At 40.3% G+C, this 20,023-nt stretch overlaps 1 protein-coding gene across 3 annotated transcripts in view; it reads right to left on the bottom strand.

Annotated features, from left to right (window-relative positions):
* Window positions 1–163: 163 nt before the first annotated feature.
* The window catches only part of pkd1a (polycystic kidney disease 1a), a 70,673-nt gene continuing 50,813 nt past the window's right edge, over window positions 164–20,023 (bottom strand). For 2 of the 3 annotated variants that reach the window (XM_071503338.1, XM_071503340.1), the window contains 23 exons: window positions 19,067–19,244; window positions 18,597–18,861; window positions 18,319–18,514; window positions 17,501–17,671; window positions 17,258–17,401; window positions 16,950–17,160; window positions 16,714–16,840; window positions 16,471–16,578; window positions 16,070–16,119; window positions 15,493–15,707; window positions 15,270–15,348; window positions 15,071–15,177; window positions 11,842–12,044; window positions 10,887–11,081; window positions 10,633–10,772; window positions 10,014–10,144; window positions 9,641–9,746; window positions 9,375–9,500; window positions 7,674–7,845; window positions 7,220–7,510; window positions 5,705–5,839; window positions 3,849–4,169; window positions 164–3,687 (listed from right to left, as the gene is read on the bottom strand). In XM_071503338.1, coding sequence (XP_071359439.1) covers window positions 2,677–3,687; window positions 3,849–4,169; window positions 5,705–5,839; window positions 7,220–7,510; window positions 7,674–7,845; window positions 9,375–9,500; window positions 9,641–9,746; window positions 10,014–10,144; window positions 10,633–10,772; window positions 10,887–11,081; window positions 11,842–12,044; window positions 15,071–15,177; window positions 15,270–15,348; window positions 15,493–15,707; window positions 16,070–16,119; window positions 16,471–16,578; window positions 16,714–16,840; window positions 16,950–17,160; window positions 17,258–17,401; window positions 17,501–17,671; window positions 18,319–18,514; window positions 18,597–18,861; window positions 19,067–19,244 — 4,682 coding nt within the window. In that variant the 3' untranslated portion in view covers window positions 164–2,676. The remainder of the gene's footprint in view (window positions 3,688–3,848; window positions 4,170–5,704; window positions 5,840–7,219; window positions 7,511–7,673; window positions 7,846–9,374; window positions 9,501–9,640; window positions 9,747–10,013; window positions 10,145–10,632; window positions 10,773–10,886; window positions 11,082–11,841; window positions 12,045–15,070; window positions 15,178–15,269; window positions 15,349–15,492; window positions 15,708–16,069; window positions 16,120–16,470; window positions 16,579–16,713; window positions 16,841–16,949; window positions 17,161–17,257; window positions 17,402–17,500; window positions 17,672–18,318; window positions 18,515–18,596; window positions 18,862–19,066; window positions 19,245–20,023) is intronic. The other variant, XM_071503339.1, reaches the window with a different exon arrangement.

Genomic DNA, 20,023 nt, shown 5'->3' with positions numbered 1-20,023 from the left:
AACCATTTGCTAACAAGTTCACCGTATCCGTACCATATCAACTTCAAAGTTTAAGTAACATTAAGTGGTCACCCAATGGCAGACCATCAACCTGTTGCACAGGCAGGAGAATAAGCATGAGTGATGTTAGTGTTCAGCACCAGAACCATTTCATTATGCACAGTTCAGCTGTCAAACTCTTTATTTGACTTTGTCAAGTGCAAAAGCATGAGAAGTGCTACAACTGCAAAATACAGATATACGATACGAAAAGAGCATAGACAAATATTTTCAAAGACAAATTTGTAACACTGCTTTAAAACAAAATACATTGGACAACACAAAGGCAGCTAGAAGACACAAAGGTGGGCTTTGGCACTATAATGTTACATATGGTACAGACAGAGCTGGAATATAAAGGCCAATGGAGGTGTTGTGAAATGAGCTTCCTGTTTTTCTAGTTGGCATATTGTGAACAAAGATTTATATTAAATACTTTAATAGCTTTGGCTGTAGTGCTTCGGTCAGACTGGAGAAATGTAAAACTTTGGGGTTTGCAACACCAGTGCATGAATACACCGCTGAAGCACATAAACGATACTGATCATGAAAAGCAAAAATATATACACAAAGCACCAATATATACAGAAATATACACACACAAAGAAGATGGGCCTTTTTTTCATTCCTTTTTGTTATATCCTGAAACTCGTGAAATCTTGTGCAACTTATTTGCCAAGAAATAGGTTCAAAATAAAATCCTTTTAGGCTTTATACTGCGTGCTGATGGGGTCTATTTGGAATAGGGAGAAAAAAGAGCCTCAATCACACTTTGGTGAACCCATGAGTACCTTTGAAAAATCGGTACTCTTTCATACTCATTTCAAAATCCCATAAAAACAGAGCTGACATGTAACTTCCCACTTTTTGGCTGAGAAGAAGGGAACTGAAGTCTTAAACAGGCTGGAAGTCATTGTCAGTGGCAGAATTTAACCACAAAATACATCATTTCCTTTTGGTTTTCCTGGTTGTCTCTCCAGGTTTCGGGGAAAGGGTGGGTTCCCTGAGATCTGCCCACTGCACACAGGAAGTACATATGTACGTTCATCAAAATAAGACAAAAACAACACAACAAAGACCAGACAAAAGCACAAGACACAGCTGCAAACTATTGATTCAATACCTTGATAATACTTACTAGAATGTTTCTATAATGTAGCTGTTAAGGTATTAAATGAAAACTTGACACTTGAGAGTTAAATATGGCGTTGGATATCAGCTCCATCAGAAAATAAAGTGCTAAGTACAAATGAATTAATGAATTAGTTGGCGTGGTAACAACTCAGGATGCATAAATGACGCAAAAGCTTTGGCAACGTTTATAGTCAAGATACAGTATGAGTGAAGCTTTCTCTATTGGTTTTGGATACCAAGCTTATTACTTTACACCACACCTCATTAGAAAACAATCTACTTCTGAACAAAAGTGCTTTTTAATCACAACCATATTGAACACAACAATAAAAACATTTGTAGAAGATACTCAGACTGGGAGTCATTATAGCTTTATGATGGGAGAACTTGTGTAAATGTTCAGTACTGTTTATAAATGAAGGCAAAACCCTCTTCTTTCCTTAACTTTTATCTAAAACCAAACTTCTCCACTGAGCACCATTCTTCTTTAACACCTCTTTCTAACACTCCTATTCAATTTTGTCCTGTGCTATGACCACTTGCTACTACTTCTTGCCACTATTCATGGCTTCCCTTCATCTTTCATCTGTCTTTCATCCGACCAGTATGGAGAAGATTATATCTGCACCCTGAAGAACTGGCTGCTGGCATCCCAACAGTCTTTTGTGTGTGTGTGTGTGTGTGTGTGTGTGTGTGTGTGTATGTGTGTGTGTGTGTGTGTGTGTGTGTGTGTGTGTGTGTGTGTGTGTGTGTGTGTGTGTGTGTTCCTCTTGTTTCCTCTTGTTCAGCGGGGTGAAGTGTACGACACAGTACCATTAGTGTGTCTGTGCCTACAGTGTTATTTCTATGCATGTTAACCTGCATGTGCGCATATATCTGTGTGTGCCCGTGTGCACATTTGGGTTCAAAACCATAAAACATGACTGTTTTCAGACAGGCCACAAGTACCCATGGTAACCGAAATATAAAATATAAAAATATGTGGACAAACAACATAACTGAGAAATCAACACATTTTTTCTGAGATATACAAAAAGACTGACTGCATTGTCTGCTTTCAGTTCGTTTAGTCCTCTGGTGAACACGCTCATGTGCTCCTGTCAGGGACCCCACGTGACCTCCAGGGCCGCGTGGGGTCAGGGGTCAGTTTTGGTCTGGGGGAAATAAGGGATCAGGGATTTCTTGGTTTAAATGTTGACCTCTACATGGGTGTTTAAACCAGCTCACTTAGCATCTGGTGACCTGCACCTTGTTTCTGAGAGAACTGAACTGGGATTTGGACAGATCACTTCTTGTAAACCTGCTAAGTCTTATTTTATTGCTTTCTGCGCATCTTTCATTTCCCCAAACTGCTAGTCTCTGTGACTTTTCTTGTTTTCTCCCTTTCTCCTGGGTTTAGAGAGGGGCACCTGGGGACAAAACCTGCTGCCCCCGTCCTCCTCTCGTCCTTAACCCAACATTTACTCCCACATTTTTTCTTGTTTTTCTCTCCATCCAGAGTGCTCAGGATTTGGGGTGTCCAGTGCCATGCCTGTCTAAGTTGGGGTGCACCTTATTTTTGAGGGGTGGGGGCTTGCGTTTTCGCTTGCGTGTGGGAATGGTGGTTGTGTGAGCGGGGTGGTTGAACAGGCTGGAGGAGGGGAGGGTTTCTTTCTCTGTGGGAGGAGCAGGAGTTGATGGCAAAGAAGGTGCAGGGGTACATGGAGGTGCAGTGGGGGTTTTGGGCAGTGGGACATGGGGAGGGGTGTTGTTTGCTGATGAGACAGGGAGAGAGGAATCAGACGCAGATTTATCGGTGACTGGTGTGGGTGGAGGTGCACTGGCTGAAGACTTGGCTGATGAGTGAGGAGCGGGCGTGTGTGTAGAGGCTGATCTGGGCTTTAAAAAGGGAACAGGTGTGGCTACAGGAGTCTTTTTGGGGTTGGCAGCAGTGTTTCCACAGTCCTTTGAAAGTTCACTTTTATCCACCTTTTTCACCTTCTTTCTCCCTTTGTGTTTTTCTTTGCCACTGTTTCGCTCTCTCCATCCAGCAGAGTCCTTCTCCTCTGCCTTTCCTCTCTGTCCTGCCTCACTCCTCCCTCCCTGACCACCACCTCCCCTCTCTCTCGCTCTACACCTCCTTTTCCTCTGTGCTTGCTCCAGTCTACACTCCATGTGGTACAGATCCTCTGTTGCCATAGTGACACGGTCAATCTGTTGCAGCAGGGCATCAAGGGTAGGAAGCAGCCTGAAGGCTTCAGTCTCTTCCCTCTCCCTCCAACTGGTACCTCCCACTACCACTCCAGGGCCCAGGCCCAGCCCGAGCCCTAAGCTGATCCCCGGGGCTTCTGTCAGGCTGCAGGGGCTGGAGGAAGCTGGGCGCCATGAGGCCTCGGAGCCAGCATCGACACTGTCTGGTGTGGGTGGAGAGTCAGGACCATCTAGTGGTGGCAAGCACAGAGACTTACAGTCGCTGGTGGAGGACGAACGGGATGGTGGCAGCTCCATGCCTTCAAAACGCACCTTGTGACGAAACTATGAAGAGGATAAGAGAAGAAGATGGAAGATTAGGGGAAAAGTATGGGAGCTGATGTATATCTTTCTAAATAGGGCTAGAGACACAGTCATGAGTGTCTTCTACCATTAATCTTTTCATATTTTGTCACAATAGAATAGATATGACACAGGTAATGTACCTCCTTGGCCCTGCTGAGTCCCATCCACATTTTAAGTCGTCTGAGGAACAGCTCCACCATCTCGTAGTCTTGGAGATCCACAGCTGGACGGTACAGCTCTGCTCGTGCACGGCGGTAGTTCCTTAGTAGCACAGAAGTCACCAACCAAAGCAACACCAGCCGAAATACAGAGAAGCTTGTGTGGAACACCAGTGAGGAGATGGTGCTAGAGGGACCAGTGATCGTCCAGCCGGGGCGCCATGATAACAGGTGGCCAGCACCCAACAAAGACAGACAGGCTGAGCTCACACTGCCATAGCCGTCCAATACAGAGTGGAAGAGCTGGAGTCAAGGGGAAAGGGAAGAAAAACGTTTAAAACAGACAATTCTGATGAGTCAAAAAATAGCACAAGAATACACAGAGATGCTCACAATTTCTGGATTCTGGATGTATAATATCTGGATTTATAATATAATATACTGTACATAAGTTATATAAAAAATATAAAAATGTCAGTGTTTTTAAATGGGAAAACTGAGAGCCATTTAACAACCATGAGATGGCTGATGAGCTATTCTGAGATCATCACATTCAACAGAAAGATAACTGTAACATTGAAAAGACATTAAAACATCAACATATTATATATACATATATAAATGGCACAAGAATGGCACACAGATATCAGATCTGAACCCCACACGTAATAATGAAACATCTACAGCCAGGCTAGAAGCTGTGAGACTATACATGGGGACAACTGAGGTTGAGCTAAATGCTAACCTCAGTGTATTAATATACTCACAATGACGATGCAAACATGCTAATGTGAAGCAAATGCTCACCATCTGACGTTAGCTGAGGCTGATGGGAATATCAGCCTCAGTTTTGCAGGTATTTAGTCAAAAATCAAAGTATTGGACAAGGTCAAAGTTTGACCTGTCCTACATTGTAAAGATACAGGTTTGTTCTCTTCTTCGAGTCTTGGTGAACATATTTAGCTGACTTTTGGAAAGTTACACTTGGAAGTAGGTCTGTTACAGAAGTAGACTGATGGATCAAGTCTACTTTTTGAAACCAGGTTTTACACTGTCCTGCTTAAAATATCACTCATCACTCAGGACCAAAAGTAAGGCATGTGGTAGTGACAGTGTGTGGAAAAGAGGAGGTGCTCACTAGTGACAAAATAGTACTTTTCTGATTCTTTGCTGAAAAAAATATTCTTTATTATTTATCATTATCCATTATTTATCATTATTATTTATCAAATTATTATATTGTTACGTGCTGATATGCCTTTTATATTTGTCCTGCTATTCTTCTCAATCTGCTTTCCTCTGTTAATGTTAGTTCATGTAACATAATTATGCTTCCATGGCAGGGCAGTCTCAAAAACAGACATTATATCTCAGTGGAACACGCCAAATAAAGGTCCAATAAAAGAAAAAAACAAGCTGTTATGTATCATTCTGTTATTATGTGCACAGCAGAAACTTTTCCTCTAATTGATTATAGATTTCAAACTTAGAAACTTCACCAGACTTGGGCATACGTTGACTAAATGTTGTATCTTTCAGCAAAGCTGTTTGGTGGCTGACATTGAGGCTGTTGTAGTTAATCTAATAATAAAGATGAAGCTCTGTTATGGTGTCTGTGCTTAGGTGAAGGTTTAGTGGAAGTTATGTCTACTGTAAAGACAGAAGACTATAGGCTTAATACAACCTTGCATGAAAGATGAACAAACACAAGGTTATTTATTTGTACGCTGACTATTATCTACAAGTTCTCAGTATGTTTGGTATGTGTGTGTGTGTGTGTGTGTGTGTAGTCTCAGTGAAAGAGAAACAGAAGGAACAGAAATGAGAAAAACTCTGACCAGGTGTCCTGTGTGTGAGTAAGCCAGCATCAACAGCAGTAATGCCAGGGCGACTCCCAGCAGCTCCCAGAAGGAGCGGCGGAGAGCTCTGCCAAACACGGCCCACTCTCTGAGAAACCGCAACTGGTGGGATGCCTGCATGATCAGGGAGAGTGAGAGAAGGAACAGAAAAATGTGTGAGAGAAAATTTGAACAAAGTAAAAATTTATTAATGGTATTAAATGAAAACTTTTATTTTCATAGTTGTGGCCATCACTTCTAGCTGTTCTGATAACATTGTACTCAGTACATCACATTTATTCAGCAGATGCACCTTGCACAAGATCACTAATGTCTGAGGAAATAAACAACCCTAACCCTAACATAATTAGCTAAATTATTTTATGTGGAGGTAGTCTTTAAAGTTATATTATGTAACTTTTCACCATTAAAATGTCTAAAATTACAGAAGAGTATTGCTGCCATGCCAGAAAAAGAAAAAGTGATCAGTATCATATGGTGGCTCTGAGACCTCTGTGCACTGCAACTTAAGAAAACACATGAAAATAGACAAAAACAAAAACATCTTCATCAATATGACAACATCTATGATGCAAATACTCACAACACAACCAAATATACAAATGTACTGCAAAAACTCAACAACACACTGGAAGTGTTTCCAGGGGACACAAAAAAGTGATTAACCCGGCTGGGACACACTTGCATTGGTGTATTATAATTAATGTATTATACTAACACATCCATGCACATCCATTTGTTATTCAAAAGTCAGAAATCATTGAACAACAAGTGCAGCTCCTTTGTGTATTTGGCATATCGTATTGTATTGTCTTGCAGCTCAGCTCCCAGCCTCTGAGACGTCCTGCGTCCTCAACGCTGCATTAGTGAAACACCTATTTTTGACGTGAAACTGCTCTATTTAGTATTTCTACCAGTTTTAATCCCTCAGTCCATTTTTTATGGATAGGAGGACGCCTCTGCGGATAATTTGGCTGCTGGTTAAAAAACCTCCTGAATGTCTGATCATAAGTTATTAAAGACACAACTGAAACAAAGGTTAGCAGCAGTCTCAGCTCCCAGGCCTATCCTGATGTCCTGTGTTTGCTGAACTGCGTCGGCGAAACACTGACTATAAAAGTGAAACTAGATTTAAATAATGTCTCACAAATTCTAGTTTCATTTTAAAAAAAGGATACATCATGGTGCCACTATGGTTTTTATAATATCTTAGGTAAGGCTAAGGTGAAGATGGGTTACTATTTTCAGGCGTGGATTGCTACACATCATTATCCCAAATAAAGTGCAATGATATGGCTCAATAACATGTTTTTAACAGCTCATGTATGTAGTTATGGATATTCTTTTTAGTGATAGCTTGTCGAGTACATTGTTATTATTACTGACAGAACTGATGACCAAAACTAGTAAATAAAACCAAAGTTGTAATAAACAAGCTCTATTCTTTAATATGTTTATAATCAGCCCTGCTCTCCCCCTGTCTTTCCCTCTTACCTTGAGCACCAATATGAACAACAGCAATGCAGACATGACTGTGTACATTTGACTCTGCCTGGCCAGAGGGTGGAAATCTATGAAGGCCTCCCGCGAGCGCATCACGTATGATGCCCACTGCTGCTTGGCCATGGTGCAGCGGCTCAGGTGCAACCCGCACACAGACACTGCCAGAGTCAGTTTACAGAGTCCCAGGAGTCTCCAGGCTGACAGTAGGTACCTGTAGCCCTCTCTGAGGAAGCTCGAGATCCCCCGCACCAAGAAATACAACACCAAGGTGAGGAGGATGATCTGGAAAACAAGGAACCACAAAATGTCATTTCAGATGTGTCAATGACACCAAATGACGACAAAAACAGGGGAAAGGATTCAGTTATAGCTTAGGGGTCTATAGTATTAATAGTTATTATTATAGTAATTATTGGCAGCGACAGAGGGTTTGCTATGTGCTTACTGTAAGAAGGAGCTGCAGATCCAGGCCTGTGATTGGCCACAGAGTGATGACAAAGAGTTCAAGACTGGACTGGGCACGCTCAGAAACGGGGAACTCAAACAGGAAGGAGAAGACAGCCACGAGGTTTGTGTTGATGTTGTAGAGCGAAAACTCCACAAACACAGCACGAGTCCTGAAACCACACACATAAAGATAAGATCAGGAGTCAAGATATTTCAGAGACTTCCTATTTTGAAACCAACTTTAATATTTCATTTATCTTATTTAAGATGGGTGTTTCCATCACAGGAAGTTTTATTTCATGTGAAAGACAAAAAAGCACGAACTCAGTTTTGTGGTATGAACAGGATTAAAGGTTTGTTTTTACCATCAGTTATTATTCTCAGAACAGTTGTTGAAAGCAGACCAACATTCTTTACTGGATTGTTTTCTATCTTTTATTTTAATGTTTAGTGTTTTATCATTTTGCATGTGCAACTTTTTAATGACTGAAAGCCATAACGCAGATTGCACTGCAGGGACTTTAAAACTCCAGTCCAGATTTATAAAGCCTTGAGTATGCAGGGTTTTGTTTCATTCCAATCATTGTGAAATTGTGTGCACATGCAAGTCAAGCCCCATTTCTACTCCCTTATATCTGGCCCCTGGACTTTGGAACAACCTGGTCAATAAAATCAGAGAGCATACTCTTTTAAATCGTGTTTTTATAGATTTCATTGACTTGACCTATGCATCTAATATCTGGCTGAGCACTGTGATTAGGGATGGGTACCAAAACATGGTATTAAACAGGCCCTGGGGCTAAATTTTTAAAGACAGGAGTATTGATAAGCTCCAACATTATTGGTTCTGCTCTAAGTACTGGAGAAATTAAGGAAATATATCTCCTGTTTATTATTGCTATAAAAGTTAGCTTTCATATTTTATCTCACCAACTCTGTTTCTGATGAATACATTCATCTGTGATGCATTTTCACTTTTGTGTGAGGGGTTGGGGCAGGTCTGTGTCACATGCTGAAGCACCGTGCAGCACACACAAAAACACACAGAGACCCTGCTCTTATTGACAACAGCAGAGAGAACAAAATTTTCAAAAGTGTGGTTAAGTCCTTTGCATGTTAGGGCGTAAACGCGAAACATCGAGTGAAAGTCCATCACATTCAAGGGGGGAAATTTACAGTTTTCGATCGACAAGCACGTAGTTCATCCGCTGTTGTGCCAGGTGAGTTTTGTATCCTAGTAGCCTGGAGCACACACACAGAGTTCACTAAATTATATGAACATGGAGTAATGATGAAAAGCAACCATAACCTGATTGTTATGGGTGTGTTCTGAAATTTAATATGAAATGGACAGAGCTCCATCTGAGAAGTGGTTCACAAATTCAGTTTCAGGTTTAGGTCATTGATTGTTTTCAAAACAATGTTGTTGAAGTTTGCTATTCAAACATATTAACTGAGTAGGCTACATCAAAAAACAAGGGAATGTTCTTTTCTCAATTTGTATATTTTTCCTCTAACAAAAACAACAAAAAATACCGATCGATAAGCAGTATTGGTAAAAGTAGTAATACTGCAAAAATCTTGTCATTACCCATCCCTAATTAAGATGTCGTTATGCTCAGTTCTGTCTTCTACTAAAATTTCTTAAAACCTCAAAGTTTTTCTACGATTTGCAGACCTGTCCTTCTTTGTTTACTACCTGTGGTCGAGCCAGTGCAGCTGCTGCAGCTGCTGTAAGGAGGAAGAGGCCTCCTCCAGGCTTCTGTTTGGCTGGTGGACCTCATCGCTGCTGTTATGCACCCTCGCTTGCCCCAAACGCCACACCCTGGAAAGATGAGTGGGAGGATACACAGAAGAGAACGTGACACATCAAAGGAAACCAGATGTTAAACAAACACTGAGTCTGGCCTGCAAGTGAACGCAATGCCTGCCGTGTTACAGCCAAGTCATCAATCCCTTTCTTACCAGTTTGCATCACTAGCACCAGAAGCAGTGAAATGTTCCACATCTTTAGTTGGAGAGGTAAACCAGCCCTTTCCCCAATCACTGTCTCCTGCCCTGGCATCAACTGCTAATGGGAAAAAAATACAATTTCAAACTGAGTTTAAATTTCATTAACTTAATCAATCTGTCAGTAGACAGATGCTCAGAAATAACATCTGCTGTGATACTACAGATGAAAAATTTAATGCAGTTTACTCAACAGAATTGAAAGATAGACAGACAGAACGAAATAAAGAAGAGCACAAAAATATATTTTTCATGTGTACAGATTCAATAAGTTAGAGAGAGTTTCTGTCAGATCAGTGAAGCCTTGGTGACCACGTTTCAATCTCACCCTGTGTGTCACGGATTTGTCGCAGCCTCAGCGTGCCAAGTAACACACTTCCTGTGTCTCTCAAGAGGGCAGAGTCAACCAATAGCCGTGGCAACAGGGACTCATTCAGCCACATCAAAACGTTATCTCGGCTGAAAGACAAATCAGGGTATTTGTCACACACATTGTTGTCAAACATACTAAAGAAAATCATACAGGATGTTTATTTGCAAAAGGGATGACCGTACATTTGACAAGGGGAAACTCTAGTTCTGCTCTTTCCTAAATAAACAAAATTCACTGACACTTGAGACACTTTTCAAACTTGTTCTCTCTTGGTTTGAATAAAATAACACATGTAGGTCAAGTCTCAAAAGCCCACAAAGAGGAAACACAGGGCTCGGCCATGGGAGAGGCCAAAAAGATTGACACACTGTTTGCGTTTGCCAAAGAAATTCTGGAGTTTTACAAGCAGACAATTAGAAGGTCACGGAAAAATCTGATCTTATTCTGAAAGGAACAAACTAAAAGATGAGGTCTTGGTTAAGATTTTCCAAAAATAAAATAAAAAAATTACATTTTATTTGAAATTACATTTTGTTTGAACCAGCACAGGATCTGTTTGTTTGTGTGTGTGTACCTGCTGATGTTATGGTACTCAGGTGTGTGTAGGGCTTGTTGCAGTTGAGTGCGCAGTCTTAGGCTGTGTGTGTCTTTGGCCGAGTCAGAGTAGTTGAGAAGTAAAACCACCAACAGGAAAAACATGTAAACCAGGAAATTCTGAAAATGAGAACCAAATATTTTGTTATGAAATGAGACACAGAGCTTTAAAAGTCTTCAACACAGTACAAATGCAAAAACAGCCTCCAGCTTCATCTCTGTCTACTGACTCACCTTCAGCATGGTGTGCAGCATGTGGACCTTGCGGGCCTGGTGCCGTGCTTTGGACAGAGCAAAGCCCTGTGGTGGTCTCACCTCAGAGACCCGCTGGACCACTCTCTCCACACGGGGGAACTCCACAAGCACATCCTGGTCTTCTGGACGCAGGCGACGTACCCACACTGCATAATAAACCGTCTCACACAACACCTGTGGGACAGAGGATCACGTAAAAGTGAAAATAGGAAACTCTCAGCTGAGATACAAAATGTTAGCATGACCACACCCAGACGTGAATTTATTCAAAAGAAATTATATATATGTGACACTCCAGCTGTTCAGGAATAAAGAAAAATAACCAGATTTTCAGCCTGACATCAGTTTGTTTAGAACCCCTGAGTATTTTAAAGGTACCAAATTGTCAAAATTATATATTCTTTAAACCTGGACATTTTTGGACATTTGTGGGCAGCACACTTAAACTTATAAAAGTTGTTACAGCAAATTTGTTTGTGTTGCTTATTTAAACACCAGTGGTCATAAGTCAGCATTAATTTAAAATCGTATGACCTTCCGATGTTCACTCATTTTTATCTGGACTCATGCCTGGGCTCCACAAACTCCTGAGGAAAAGACTTTTTATTTTTGGCTCTTTATCTGTTAATTTGCTCCATAGTGTTCACCAGCTGGTTGCTAACTCTGCTGAGAGTGAACCGAAACATTAAAGTTACAGGCAGTAAAAACAAAACAGTGAGCTAAAAGAAGCCGAAATGTTCCGTAGATCTGAAAAACTGTACAATCAGGTGGTAATTCAATGTGGATTCCTCACGGCAAACAATATCTTTCAAATTACACAGAGTGATGTGATACATTGTTTATGAAAAACAAAACAAACATGGCAACATGTAAATGTGGAAAATAGTAGAAGTACTCAGCATGACTGAGTATAAACATGTTTTTGTGTGTCTACCTTGATTGGCTCCAACACAAAGCACGAGCACAGGAAACTGGCAAAACAGGAGATGAGCCACATCATGGCCACACTTTGACTGAACCCATGGCCCGCCCAAATTGAAACACCATTCGCCAGAGCGATCCCTGCCCAGCTGCCCCACAAGGCGGCACGTCCACACCAGGGAGGGAACCGTCTGGGACGACACACGTCTGTCACAACTAGAGAGGGGAGAGAAAAGGTCATGGGAGTGAGGGAATTGTATAAAGGAAGATTTGTGAAAGGAAATACTGAAAAAGAAAAATGAAAAGACCAGAGAGGAAATGAAGGCTCTAGACATGAAACAAAGAAGACTGATCAAGAAATAAAAAGGTAAAATATAAATGAAGGGACTTCTGTAAACACATTTTTAATTCACAATATTAACTATTTAAACGAAAGAAATTTGCATTTTGATTATATTGTTTGATACAAGATAACATTCGAAGGTTATTTCACACTTTGAAGGTTAAATAAGTTCTTAAACTTTTCAAGTGCTTAATCACAATGACTCTAAAGTCTTTCAATTAATTAAGTTACTAACAAAACAATCAGGTCAAGCAGTATAAACAGTGTCCTAAGAAGTTTGGACCCCAAGCTGAAACAAGTTTGTCAATTTATCCTTTCTCTGACAACAAAGGTCTTGCTTTTCTTATTAAAGACTGAGGCAGCAAAATGAGAACATGATGCATATTAGGTTCTGTATCAAAACATAACAATAAGGGCCAAGACACACAGCTGCCAGTCCAGCGCTCATTACTGAATGAAGTACGTCTTTCTCATTACTCATCTTTCTTTTTAAAACTAATCATCAAACTTTGCTCTTTACCATTTACCATTGCTTTATCCTAAAAAACTGGGGTTATTTATGTCCCACTGCATCACTGATCTGACCAAGGAGCAAACCAGCAGAGTAACATGAGAAGCTTGCTAAAAAAAATTCATCTATGAGGCAAATAACCTTTGGAATCCAATTTGGAGATCTTTTACAATGACTTTGTTGTTGTGATGGCTTTTCAGATTTAGTTAGCACAAAGATGTTTTTGTACAATTGACAAAAAGGACCTTGTCATTTTGTTTGATGTAATAGGAATGCTAACACAAGGACGAAATAAACTTCTCTGACATTTTCTGCTAAGCTATTTTGTCTACTGAGACAACAACCAATTCTGATGGAAAGAATAGAGACCAGGGTCAATATTTATCCAACTACTAAACTTAAGTGAAAGATGAAAGTAAAAATCCGTCTATTTTACTCCTAGTCTCAAACATGCTTGAAAGTTATTTATCAAATTACTTAAGCAAATGTATAATTATGTATATGTCTAATGCATAATTTCTAATCAATATGTATAATTATAATTATTATTGTTATATGTATTCATTCAACAGGTACAATGAATTACAATTAACTTTTATGTTCTCCCAACCCCAACATGGTCCCGCATAAAATTTCTATGGCTACAACAGCTAGAGAGATAGATAGATAGATAGATAGATAGATAGATAGATAGATAGATAGATAAAAAAATAAATAAATGTATTTATTTTCACATGGTGTTTAATAAAATGATAAATAATAATGAAATAAAAATAATCATATAAAAAAAGAACAAGAAGAACATGCTAAAACGGCTACACTATGATTGATTTCAGACCTAAGGACATGTATTGACCGTATGCATCAATGGTTAGTGCCTCCTTTGTCCTGGAGTGTCTTTAATTCAACAATGTAATTAATCATAGTGCCCCAAACAGACTCAATTTTCTAGATGCTCCCCTCAAGTCGTGCTTAATTTTCTCCAGGATTAAGAACATCACAAGCTCTTTCAGACATTGAGATGCTTTAGGGGCAAGTGGTGACTTCCACTCCAACAATAACCTTAAACTGCATTACTGTAAACTGAGCCTGAAACAAGACATGCTGTCGTTCACTTAATGCACCTTATGCCAGTCACTGTCATCTACAACTTGCCGAGTTCATCTTACCAATCTTTTTTTTATTTTATCAACAGAGCCCTCTACAAGATGAGAGATTAGGATATACATTTTTGAGATGAGGGCTTTCTGTTTTGTGGGAAAGTGCAACATTTAATCAGTTACTGAAATGGGGAGGGTACTGGGGAAAGCGGCGTAATTAGTTAGTTAGTTAGTTGAGTTTAACAAAAGTTATGAACCTGGAAGTATTGAAATAGATTTGATTTTGGGAGGTTAAATTTTCCACATAGTTCATTAAAGCTACAGAGGACATTGTCAGTGTTGACCTCTGCAATAGAGAAAAGGCCATATGAGTGCCGGCAGGGAGGAAAAGAAGGTTATTGCAAATGGGACGATGGTCCCTGGGGTCCGAAGGCAAGTCTAAACCGCGACCGTATTCTAAAAGTGGAAACAACCATTGGATTACATGAAAGTTGGGTTGGCCCGATGGGCAGTCTAGACAAAAGTTCACACCAGCTTAATGCTGGCTCCTGGATATTTGAAGCCCAGTAATAGATTCTTCTGTTAGGAAGTGCCAAGCCGCCTACAGATCTATGCCTCTCTAATAACTCTCCTCTGGGGGTCCTGTCCCTCCATAGAAAAGAGGAAATTAGTTTTTTTTGTTCCATGAAAAATAAGATTTGGGTAAAAAGACATTAGAAAATGTACAAAAAATGTGGGAGCACTTTCATTGTGATGCAGTTTACCCTCCCAGCAATGGTTATATGAAAACTATTACACTTTTCCAGGTCCGACTGAAGCTTGTCAATTATTGGTGGGAAATTATTTTCATAAATGTCTGATTAACAGGGGAATAAACAATATGTATAATTATTTGCATTGATTTGAAGATTTGATAGGATATTATGCAACTGCTTTAATTTATTAGTGAAGCAAACAACAAGAATAAAGTTGATTTTGTTTCCAATCACTTTCCATAAATTTTTTTGCAACATTTGTCAATGTGATTCTTACTCTTATTATGAGTTAGTTTGACTACCAGCAACAGAATTGTATTCCTGCTCCAGTTTTGTTTTTATTTTCTGTCCATTTCAGCCAATTTTCTATTATTATGTTATTCATTATTTACATAGAATATAAATTACATTACATTATTACATATTATATTGTCAGTTTCATATTTTAATTGCTGCTGAATATATAAAGGATTAAAAAATTAATGCTGTAAGTACAATGCTTCACACACACACACACACACTTTTACACACACCTGAATTTGAGGTGAAAGCTGTTTTTGGTGGGTTCCTTCTGTCAGATTCTAGAGGAAGAGGCTCATGGAGGAGAATCACTTCAGTCTTGTCTCCCAAAATGCTCGACCTGACACACAATACAATTAAACAAGAAAGTTTACAAATGTTCCAAGTAATTCTGGTAATTCTTAGCAAATTCTTTTCAGAGGTCAAACTTACAGGTCAGCCATCTCACTTTCATCTGCCTGAGGAAAGAAGTTCTGTTTATCTGCCAGGATGTGTTTGATTAGATCCTCATCTGTAAAAGAGCATCACTTCAGTTTGGACTTCATGACTCCCACAGGACGCAGACAGTGTAATACAGTAATACAACCAAATTCACTTTAATGTACTCAAAGAATTGAGTAATTGGTACTGACAAAGTTTAAAAGGCTGTGGTTACCTGAGGAGGTGAAAAATTTGTTGCGTTGGTCAGTTCCCTCCTCATCATCAGGGTTAAAGGTCATGTCCACACCCAAGTGCCTGCTCCCCTGACCCCTCTTCAGCCTGGGCATTCCTGCTCCATGCCCTGCCCCTCCCACCACAGACACGTCACTCAACAGCTCCGACCAATCCCTGTCCTCCGTCTCCTCCTCTGCCATGCCCCAGCTCTCCACACTGAAATACACAGTGAGAGATGTTTATTATCGCATTCTTCTTCTTCAATCCAGCAAATTACTCTAATAGCCTTTTTCAATAATGATGCTGTAGTAACACTGGACTTGTTGCTGAGACAATTTTGGCTATGGAGATTAAAGCTCTGACAAGTGACAAAAGAGAATTTTTTTTCTCATTTGATATTCAATGGAGGGAATTTTTACTCTTTCAGAGTAAAATTCTCTAAATTATAAACAATTTCCAACTTTTCTTTTTATTATTCTCACTTCATCTGACAGCTGGCAATTATACTTGGCATTTGTATTCCATTAAAAAAAGTCATGCTTATCTAAAACAGCTCCCATTGCAACAGAATAATTCACCTTTTGGTTGATGGCGTGGGCAAATCCACATTGGTTTCCTCTGAGTTGGTCTGAGAAAAAGATTGATAGATAAATAGACAGATAGATAGATGGATTGACAGACAGATGATAGATAGATCGATAGAGACAGAGAGAAAGCGAGAGAGAGAGAGAGAGAGAGAGTGAGAGAGAGAGAGAGAGAGAGAGAAACATACACTAATGACCTCACAAGGGAAAAGCATTGCTTTACTGCAGTGATCCTTTCTTTTCTTAAACAATCACTTGGCCAGAACCATGGGATTCATTTTAATTTCATATTAGTTCCATAATAAACTGAAAAATACATCAAGGCATCTCAACTTTAATGACAATAATATCAGGCACCACTCAATTCATCCCCGGCTTTTCCCATCAGACTTTACCTCGTCATTAAAAAAGAGGAAGGAACTTCCAGCCATGGAGTTGTCCAAGTCATCGATCTCCACAGACTCCTGGTCCACTTGTGGTGGGACCTGCTCAACAGACACACACTAATGTTCACACACATACACACACACACACACACACACACACACACACACACACAAAAAGAGAAAATATTCAAGTGGCCTCTGGTAAGCACTGAAACCTTCATCATGTTTTAGTTGTGGGCAGATCTGTGTTACCTTGCTGCGGCTCATTCTGAAGAGTGTGAAGACGAGCAGGTAGAGAGGGTAGACAATCAGACAGGTCACCACACCTGCTGCTACAGTCTCTCCATTTAATGAAGAAAGCCTTGACACGGCCCGCGGGCTAAAGCACAGGATGGCATTAACATGTAAGACCAAATCACCAGTTGCGATGTGGAAATTCACAAAGACAGTAGGCAGGACAAAAACACAAATGACACACATTCCTGTACCTGTATCTCTTGTCCACCACAATGCTGTACCACAGTGTGTTGGCCAGTAGAAAGAGCTGCAGTAACAAAGTGCAGCAAGTAGCTCTCTGCAGGCGGGTGAAGGGGCTGCGGGGCGGCCTCTCCCACAGCGACAGCCACAGGTGGCTCTCACACAGCGCCCTCTGCAGCTCGCACCATATGAGGCGGGGCAGCTGACGAAGCACAGCCTCATCTGAAGGAAACAGGAAGGAACAATGTGGAACTGGCATCAGACTGGTGTCAAACCACCAGTCATGCTTATCATGGATGATTTCATTGTAGTTTCTTACCTGATGCCTCCACCTCAATCTCTACTCGCCCATCAGTTCTCTGGTTGTCGACTGACAGCCACTCCTCAACCAGGAAGTAGTAGCTGCTTCCTGTGTGCAGGTCTTTCACCAAGACGTACTGTAGCATCCATGCTGGGGACAGACCTGAGGGAGGGTCATCAAACGATGGTTTGCTCAAATATCAGCTGCTTACAGTCTTTGTGATTACAGGGCTCTGTTCTCTGTGTGTGCATGTGTCTGTACCCTTGTTGTCATGCCATATTTGTATTTTCCAGATACTGCCCAGGCTGGTGTCCATAGCAATGTGGAAGATATCAAGAGCGTTGCGCGAGAAGGCTCCTCTGCTGTCGAGATGGCGGTGTCCACTGCGGCTCTCACGCCCGTACAAGTTGATTCCCACATGGGCTGTAGTACCTAAAGGACAGAGAGACTCGCTATATCAACCTTTGTGCACAGTTAATTTGTATTAACATAGTTTTTGGTATTTTCAATATTAAAAAAAGAAAAAGACTCTCTTCTCTACTTTCTCATGTCTCCTAGTTTCATTAAAAAAAAAGATCAACATTAACCACCTATTGTAATAACTGATGAATAAGTCAACTAATTTTTCAAGCAAAGGAGCTTAATATTTGATGGTGCCAGCTTTTTAAAAGTGAGAATTTGCTGCTTTTTCTTGTCTTACATTATAGTAGAGTCATCTTGGACTCTAAGAATTGTGATTGACAGTTTTCATTGTTTTTTTGATAAGGTTTTCATGATGCCTTACAGATCACAAGGTTAACTGAGGTTAGGTTATTGAGAAAATCATCTGGCTATTAATTGATTAATTATTTGATTTGATTAATTATTAATTTAATATAAATATAACAGTACATTATAGAATTAAAAAAATGTATATAGAACTAGCATTGCTGCTTTTAATCAATGCTGTCTTATAATAAGGCCAATAAAGTAATGTGGAACCTGAATATTTACAGTTACATACTTTTTAAGCTATATAAACAACATCTTTGCTCATTTCTTATAATTATGACTGCTGTCTAATAGTGACCCTAACTCACCTGCCCCTCGACTCCAGCCAGTCTTGACCTGAACTTCATACTTGAAGAGTCCATCTTGGCCGCAGAGTGGAACCACACCAGCCCGGCGTAGATCCAGCTGATCCAACTTGTGCAAAATGGCCGCTGCTACAAGATAGCTTAATAAGCCCAATACACACACCAACAGCACAACCAGGCTTGGTGCACCAGAACGTTCCTGAAGGAGAAGAGAAACGGTCTAAGTGTGTGTTTATCTGGTGAACATGAACAAAAATGTGTGTTCTTTGTGTGATACTGACTGGCACTTTAAAGCTGATAGCATTGCTTGGTACAAACAGGCCTCCAGCAAAGGCTGTGAGGTGCCTGGTGCGGCAAACAACTCTGCTGGCGTTGGTTTCTGCCAGGGGCACCATACCATCTGTCCGCCACTGCTTCTCACTCTCACTGAAGTACTGACACAGGGAGGCAAACACTGCAACCTCCAGACGAACACCCACAGGCTGAGAGCCAGGGCTGCAGGGCGTACTCACGTTGATGAAGTAGTCCAGTGTGGTGTCGTAGGACCTGTGTAATACAGGACAGAGGTGACAATGTTTGTCGCAGTCATACAGGACAGGAAACAATATCCAAAATAAAAAAAACTTCAGTTTTTTGGTCACACTGTCACCTCCCCCAGCTGTTGCAAACATGAGTATCAAATTCTAAACTAACCTTGTGCATGTTTAGTACACATCATATTACAATGCAGTGAATGAACAAGGGCTCTTACTCTGGCGACAGGAAGAAGGTGTATTTCCTGTGGTCAAGATCTTGCCCCCTGGTCATATTAAGTGTGATGCGTTTTCTGTCTGTGCAGTTGAACTCGTTTGGTTCATCATGGGAATGCAGGTAAGCTGTGATGTGTGGCTCCTCTACATCCTCTTCTCCTTTATCCTTCTCTCTGGAATCTGGTAAAAGTAAAGGAAAGCTAGAATTACCACCAACCAGCCAAGTTGCATGAAATATAGTCACAATCTCCCCTTCCTCAGTCACAGCTTTGAATAATGGCCACAAGTGTTTTTGCAACATTATGACATCACAGTGAAGTTGACCTTTGACCATTTGGATAAAAAATGTCATCACATCATCATCACATCACTATAAGAAATGTGTGTTAAATTGCATCATAATTAGTGTATATGTATACAGTATGAGCTTTGACCTTCCACTTGTGAGCACGAACTTCCCTCTCAGCGTTCCTGATATATCGCATTCACAAGAACATGAGGTCACTGTGACCTTGAATCTTGACCTTTGCAAACCAAAATCTAGTCAGCTCATCTATGAGTCCAAGTGAATGTTTGGTGGTCTTAAGATATCACATTAAAGAAGATGTTGGCAAGCCAGTTCAAAATTCACACTTCCACTCTCATGCTGCAACTAAATACTGAAAAGATTCATAACTATAAATCATACAATGTAATGACATTAGATGTTCCATCGTTTATAAGGAGAGCAAGGTTGCCAATACAACACAGAATAATTCTTTGATCCTTGTGAGAAAATTGCAGCATCACAGCTGCTTGGATGCATGATGGGAGTACAAACAATGAAAGGAAAAGGCTGCAAGGGGATAATACAGTCAAATATAACACTGCTACTAAATTACAGCTTCAAAATACTTTCCTTACTCAGTGTCAAAAAAATTTGAACTTAGCCAGTAAGTATGTTTATTGTATTAGGTTAG

Source organism: Trachinotus anak, unplaced genomic scaffold, assembly GCF_046630095.1.
Source record: "Trachinotus anak isolate AG129_WGS33_773 ecotype Australia unplaced genomic scaffold, CSIRO_AGI_Tana_v1 ptg000019l, whole genome shotgun sequence".
Taxonomy (NCBI): Eukaryota; Metazoa; Chordata; class Actinopteri; order Carangiformes; family Carangidae; genus Trachinotus; species Trachinotus anak.
This window is presented reverse-complemented; position numbering and strand designations above follow the sequence as displayed.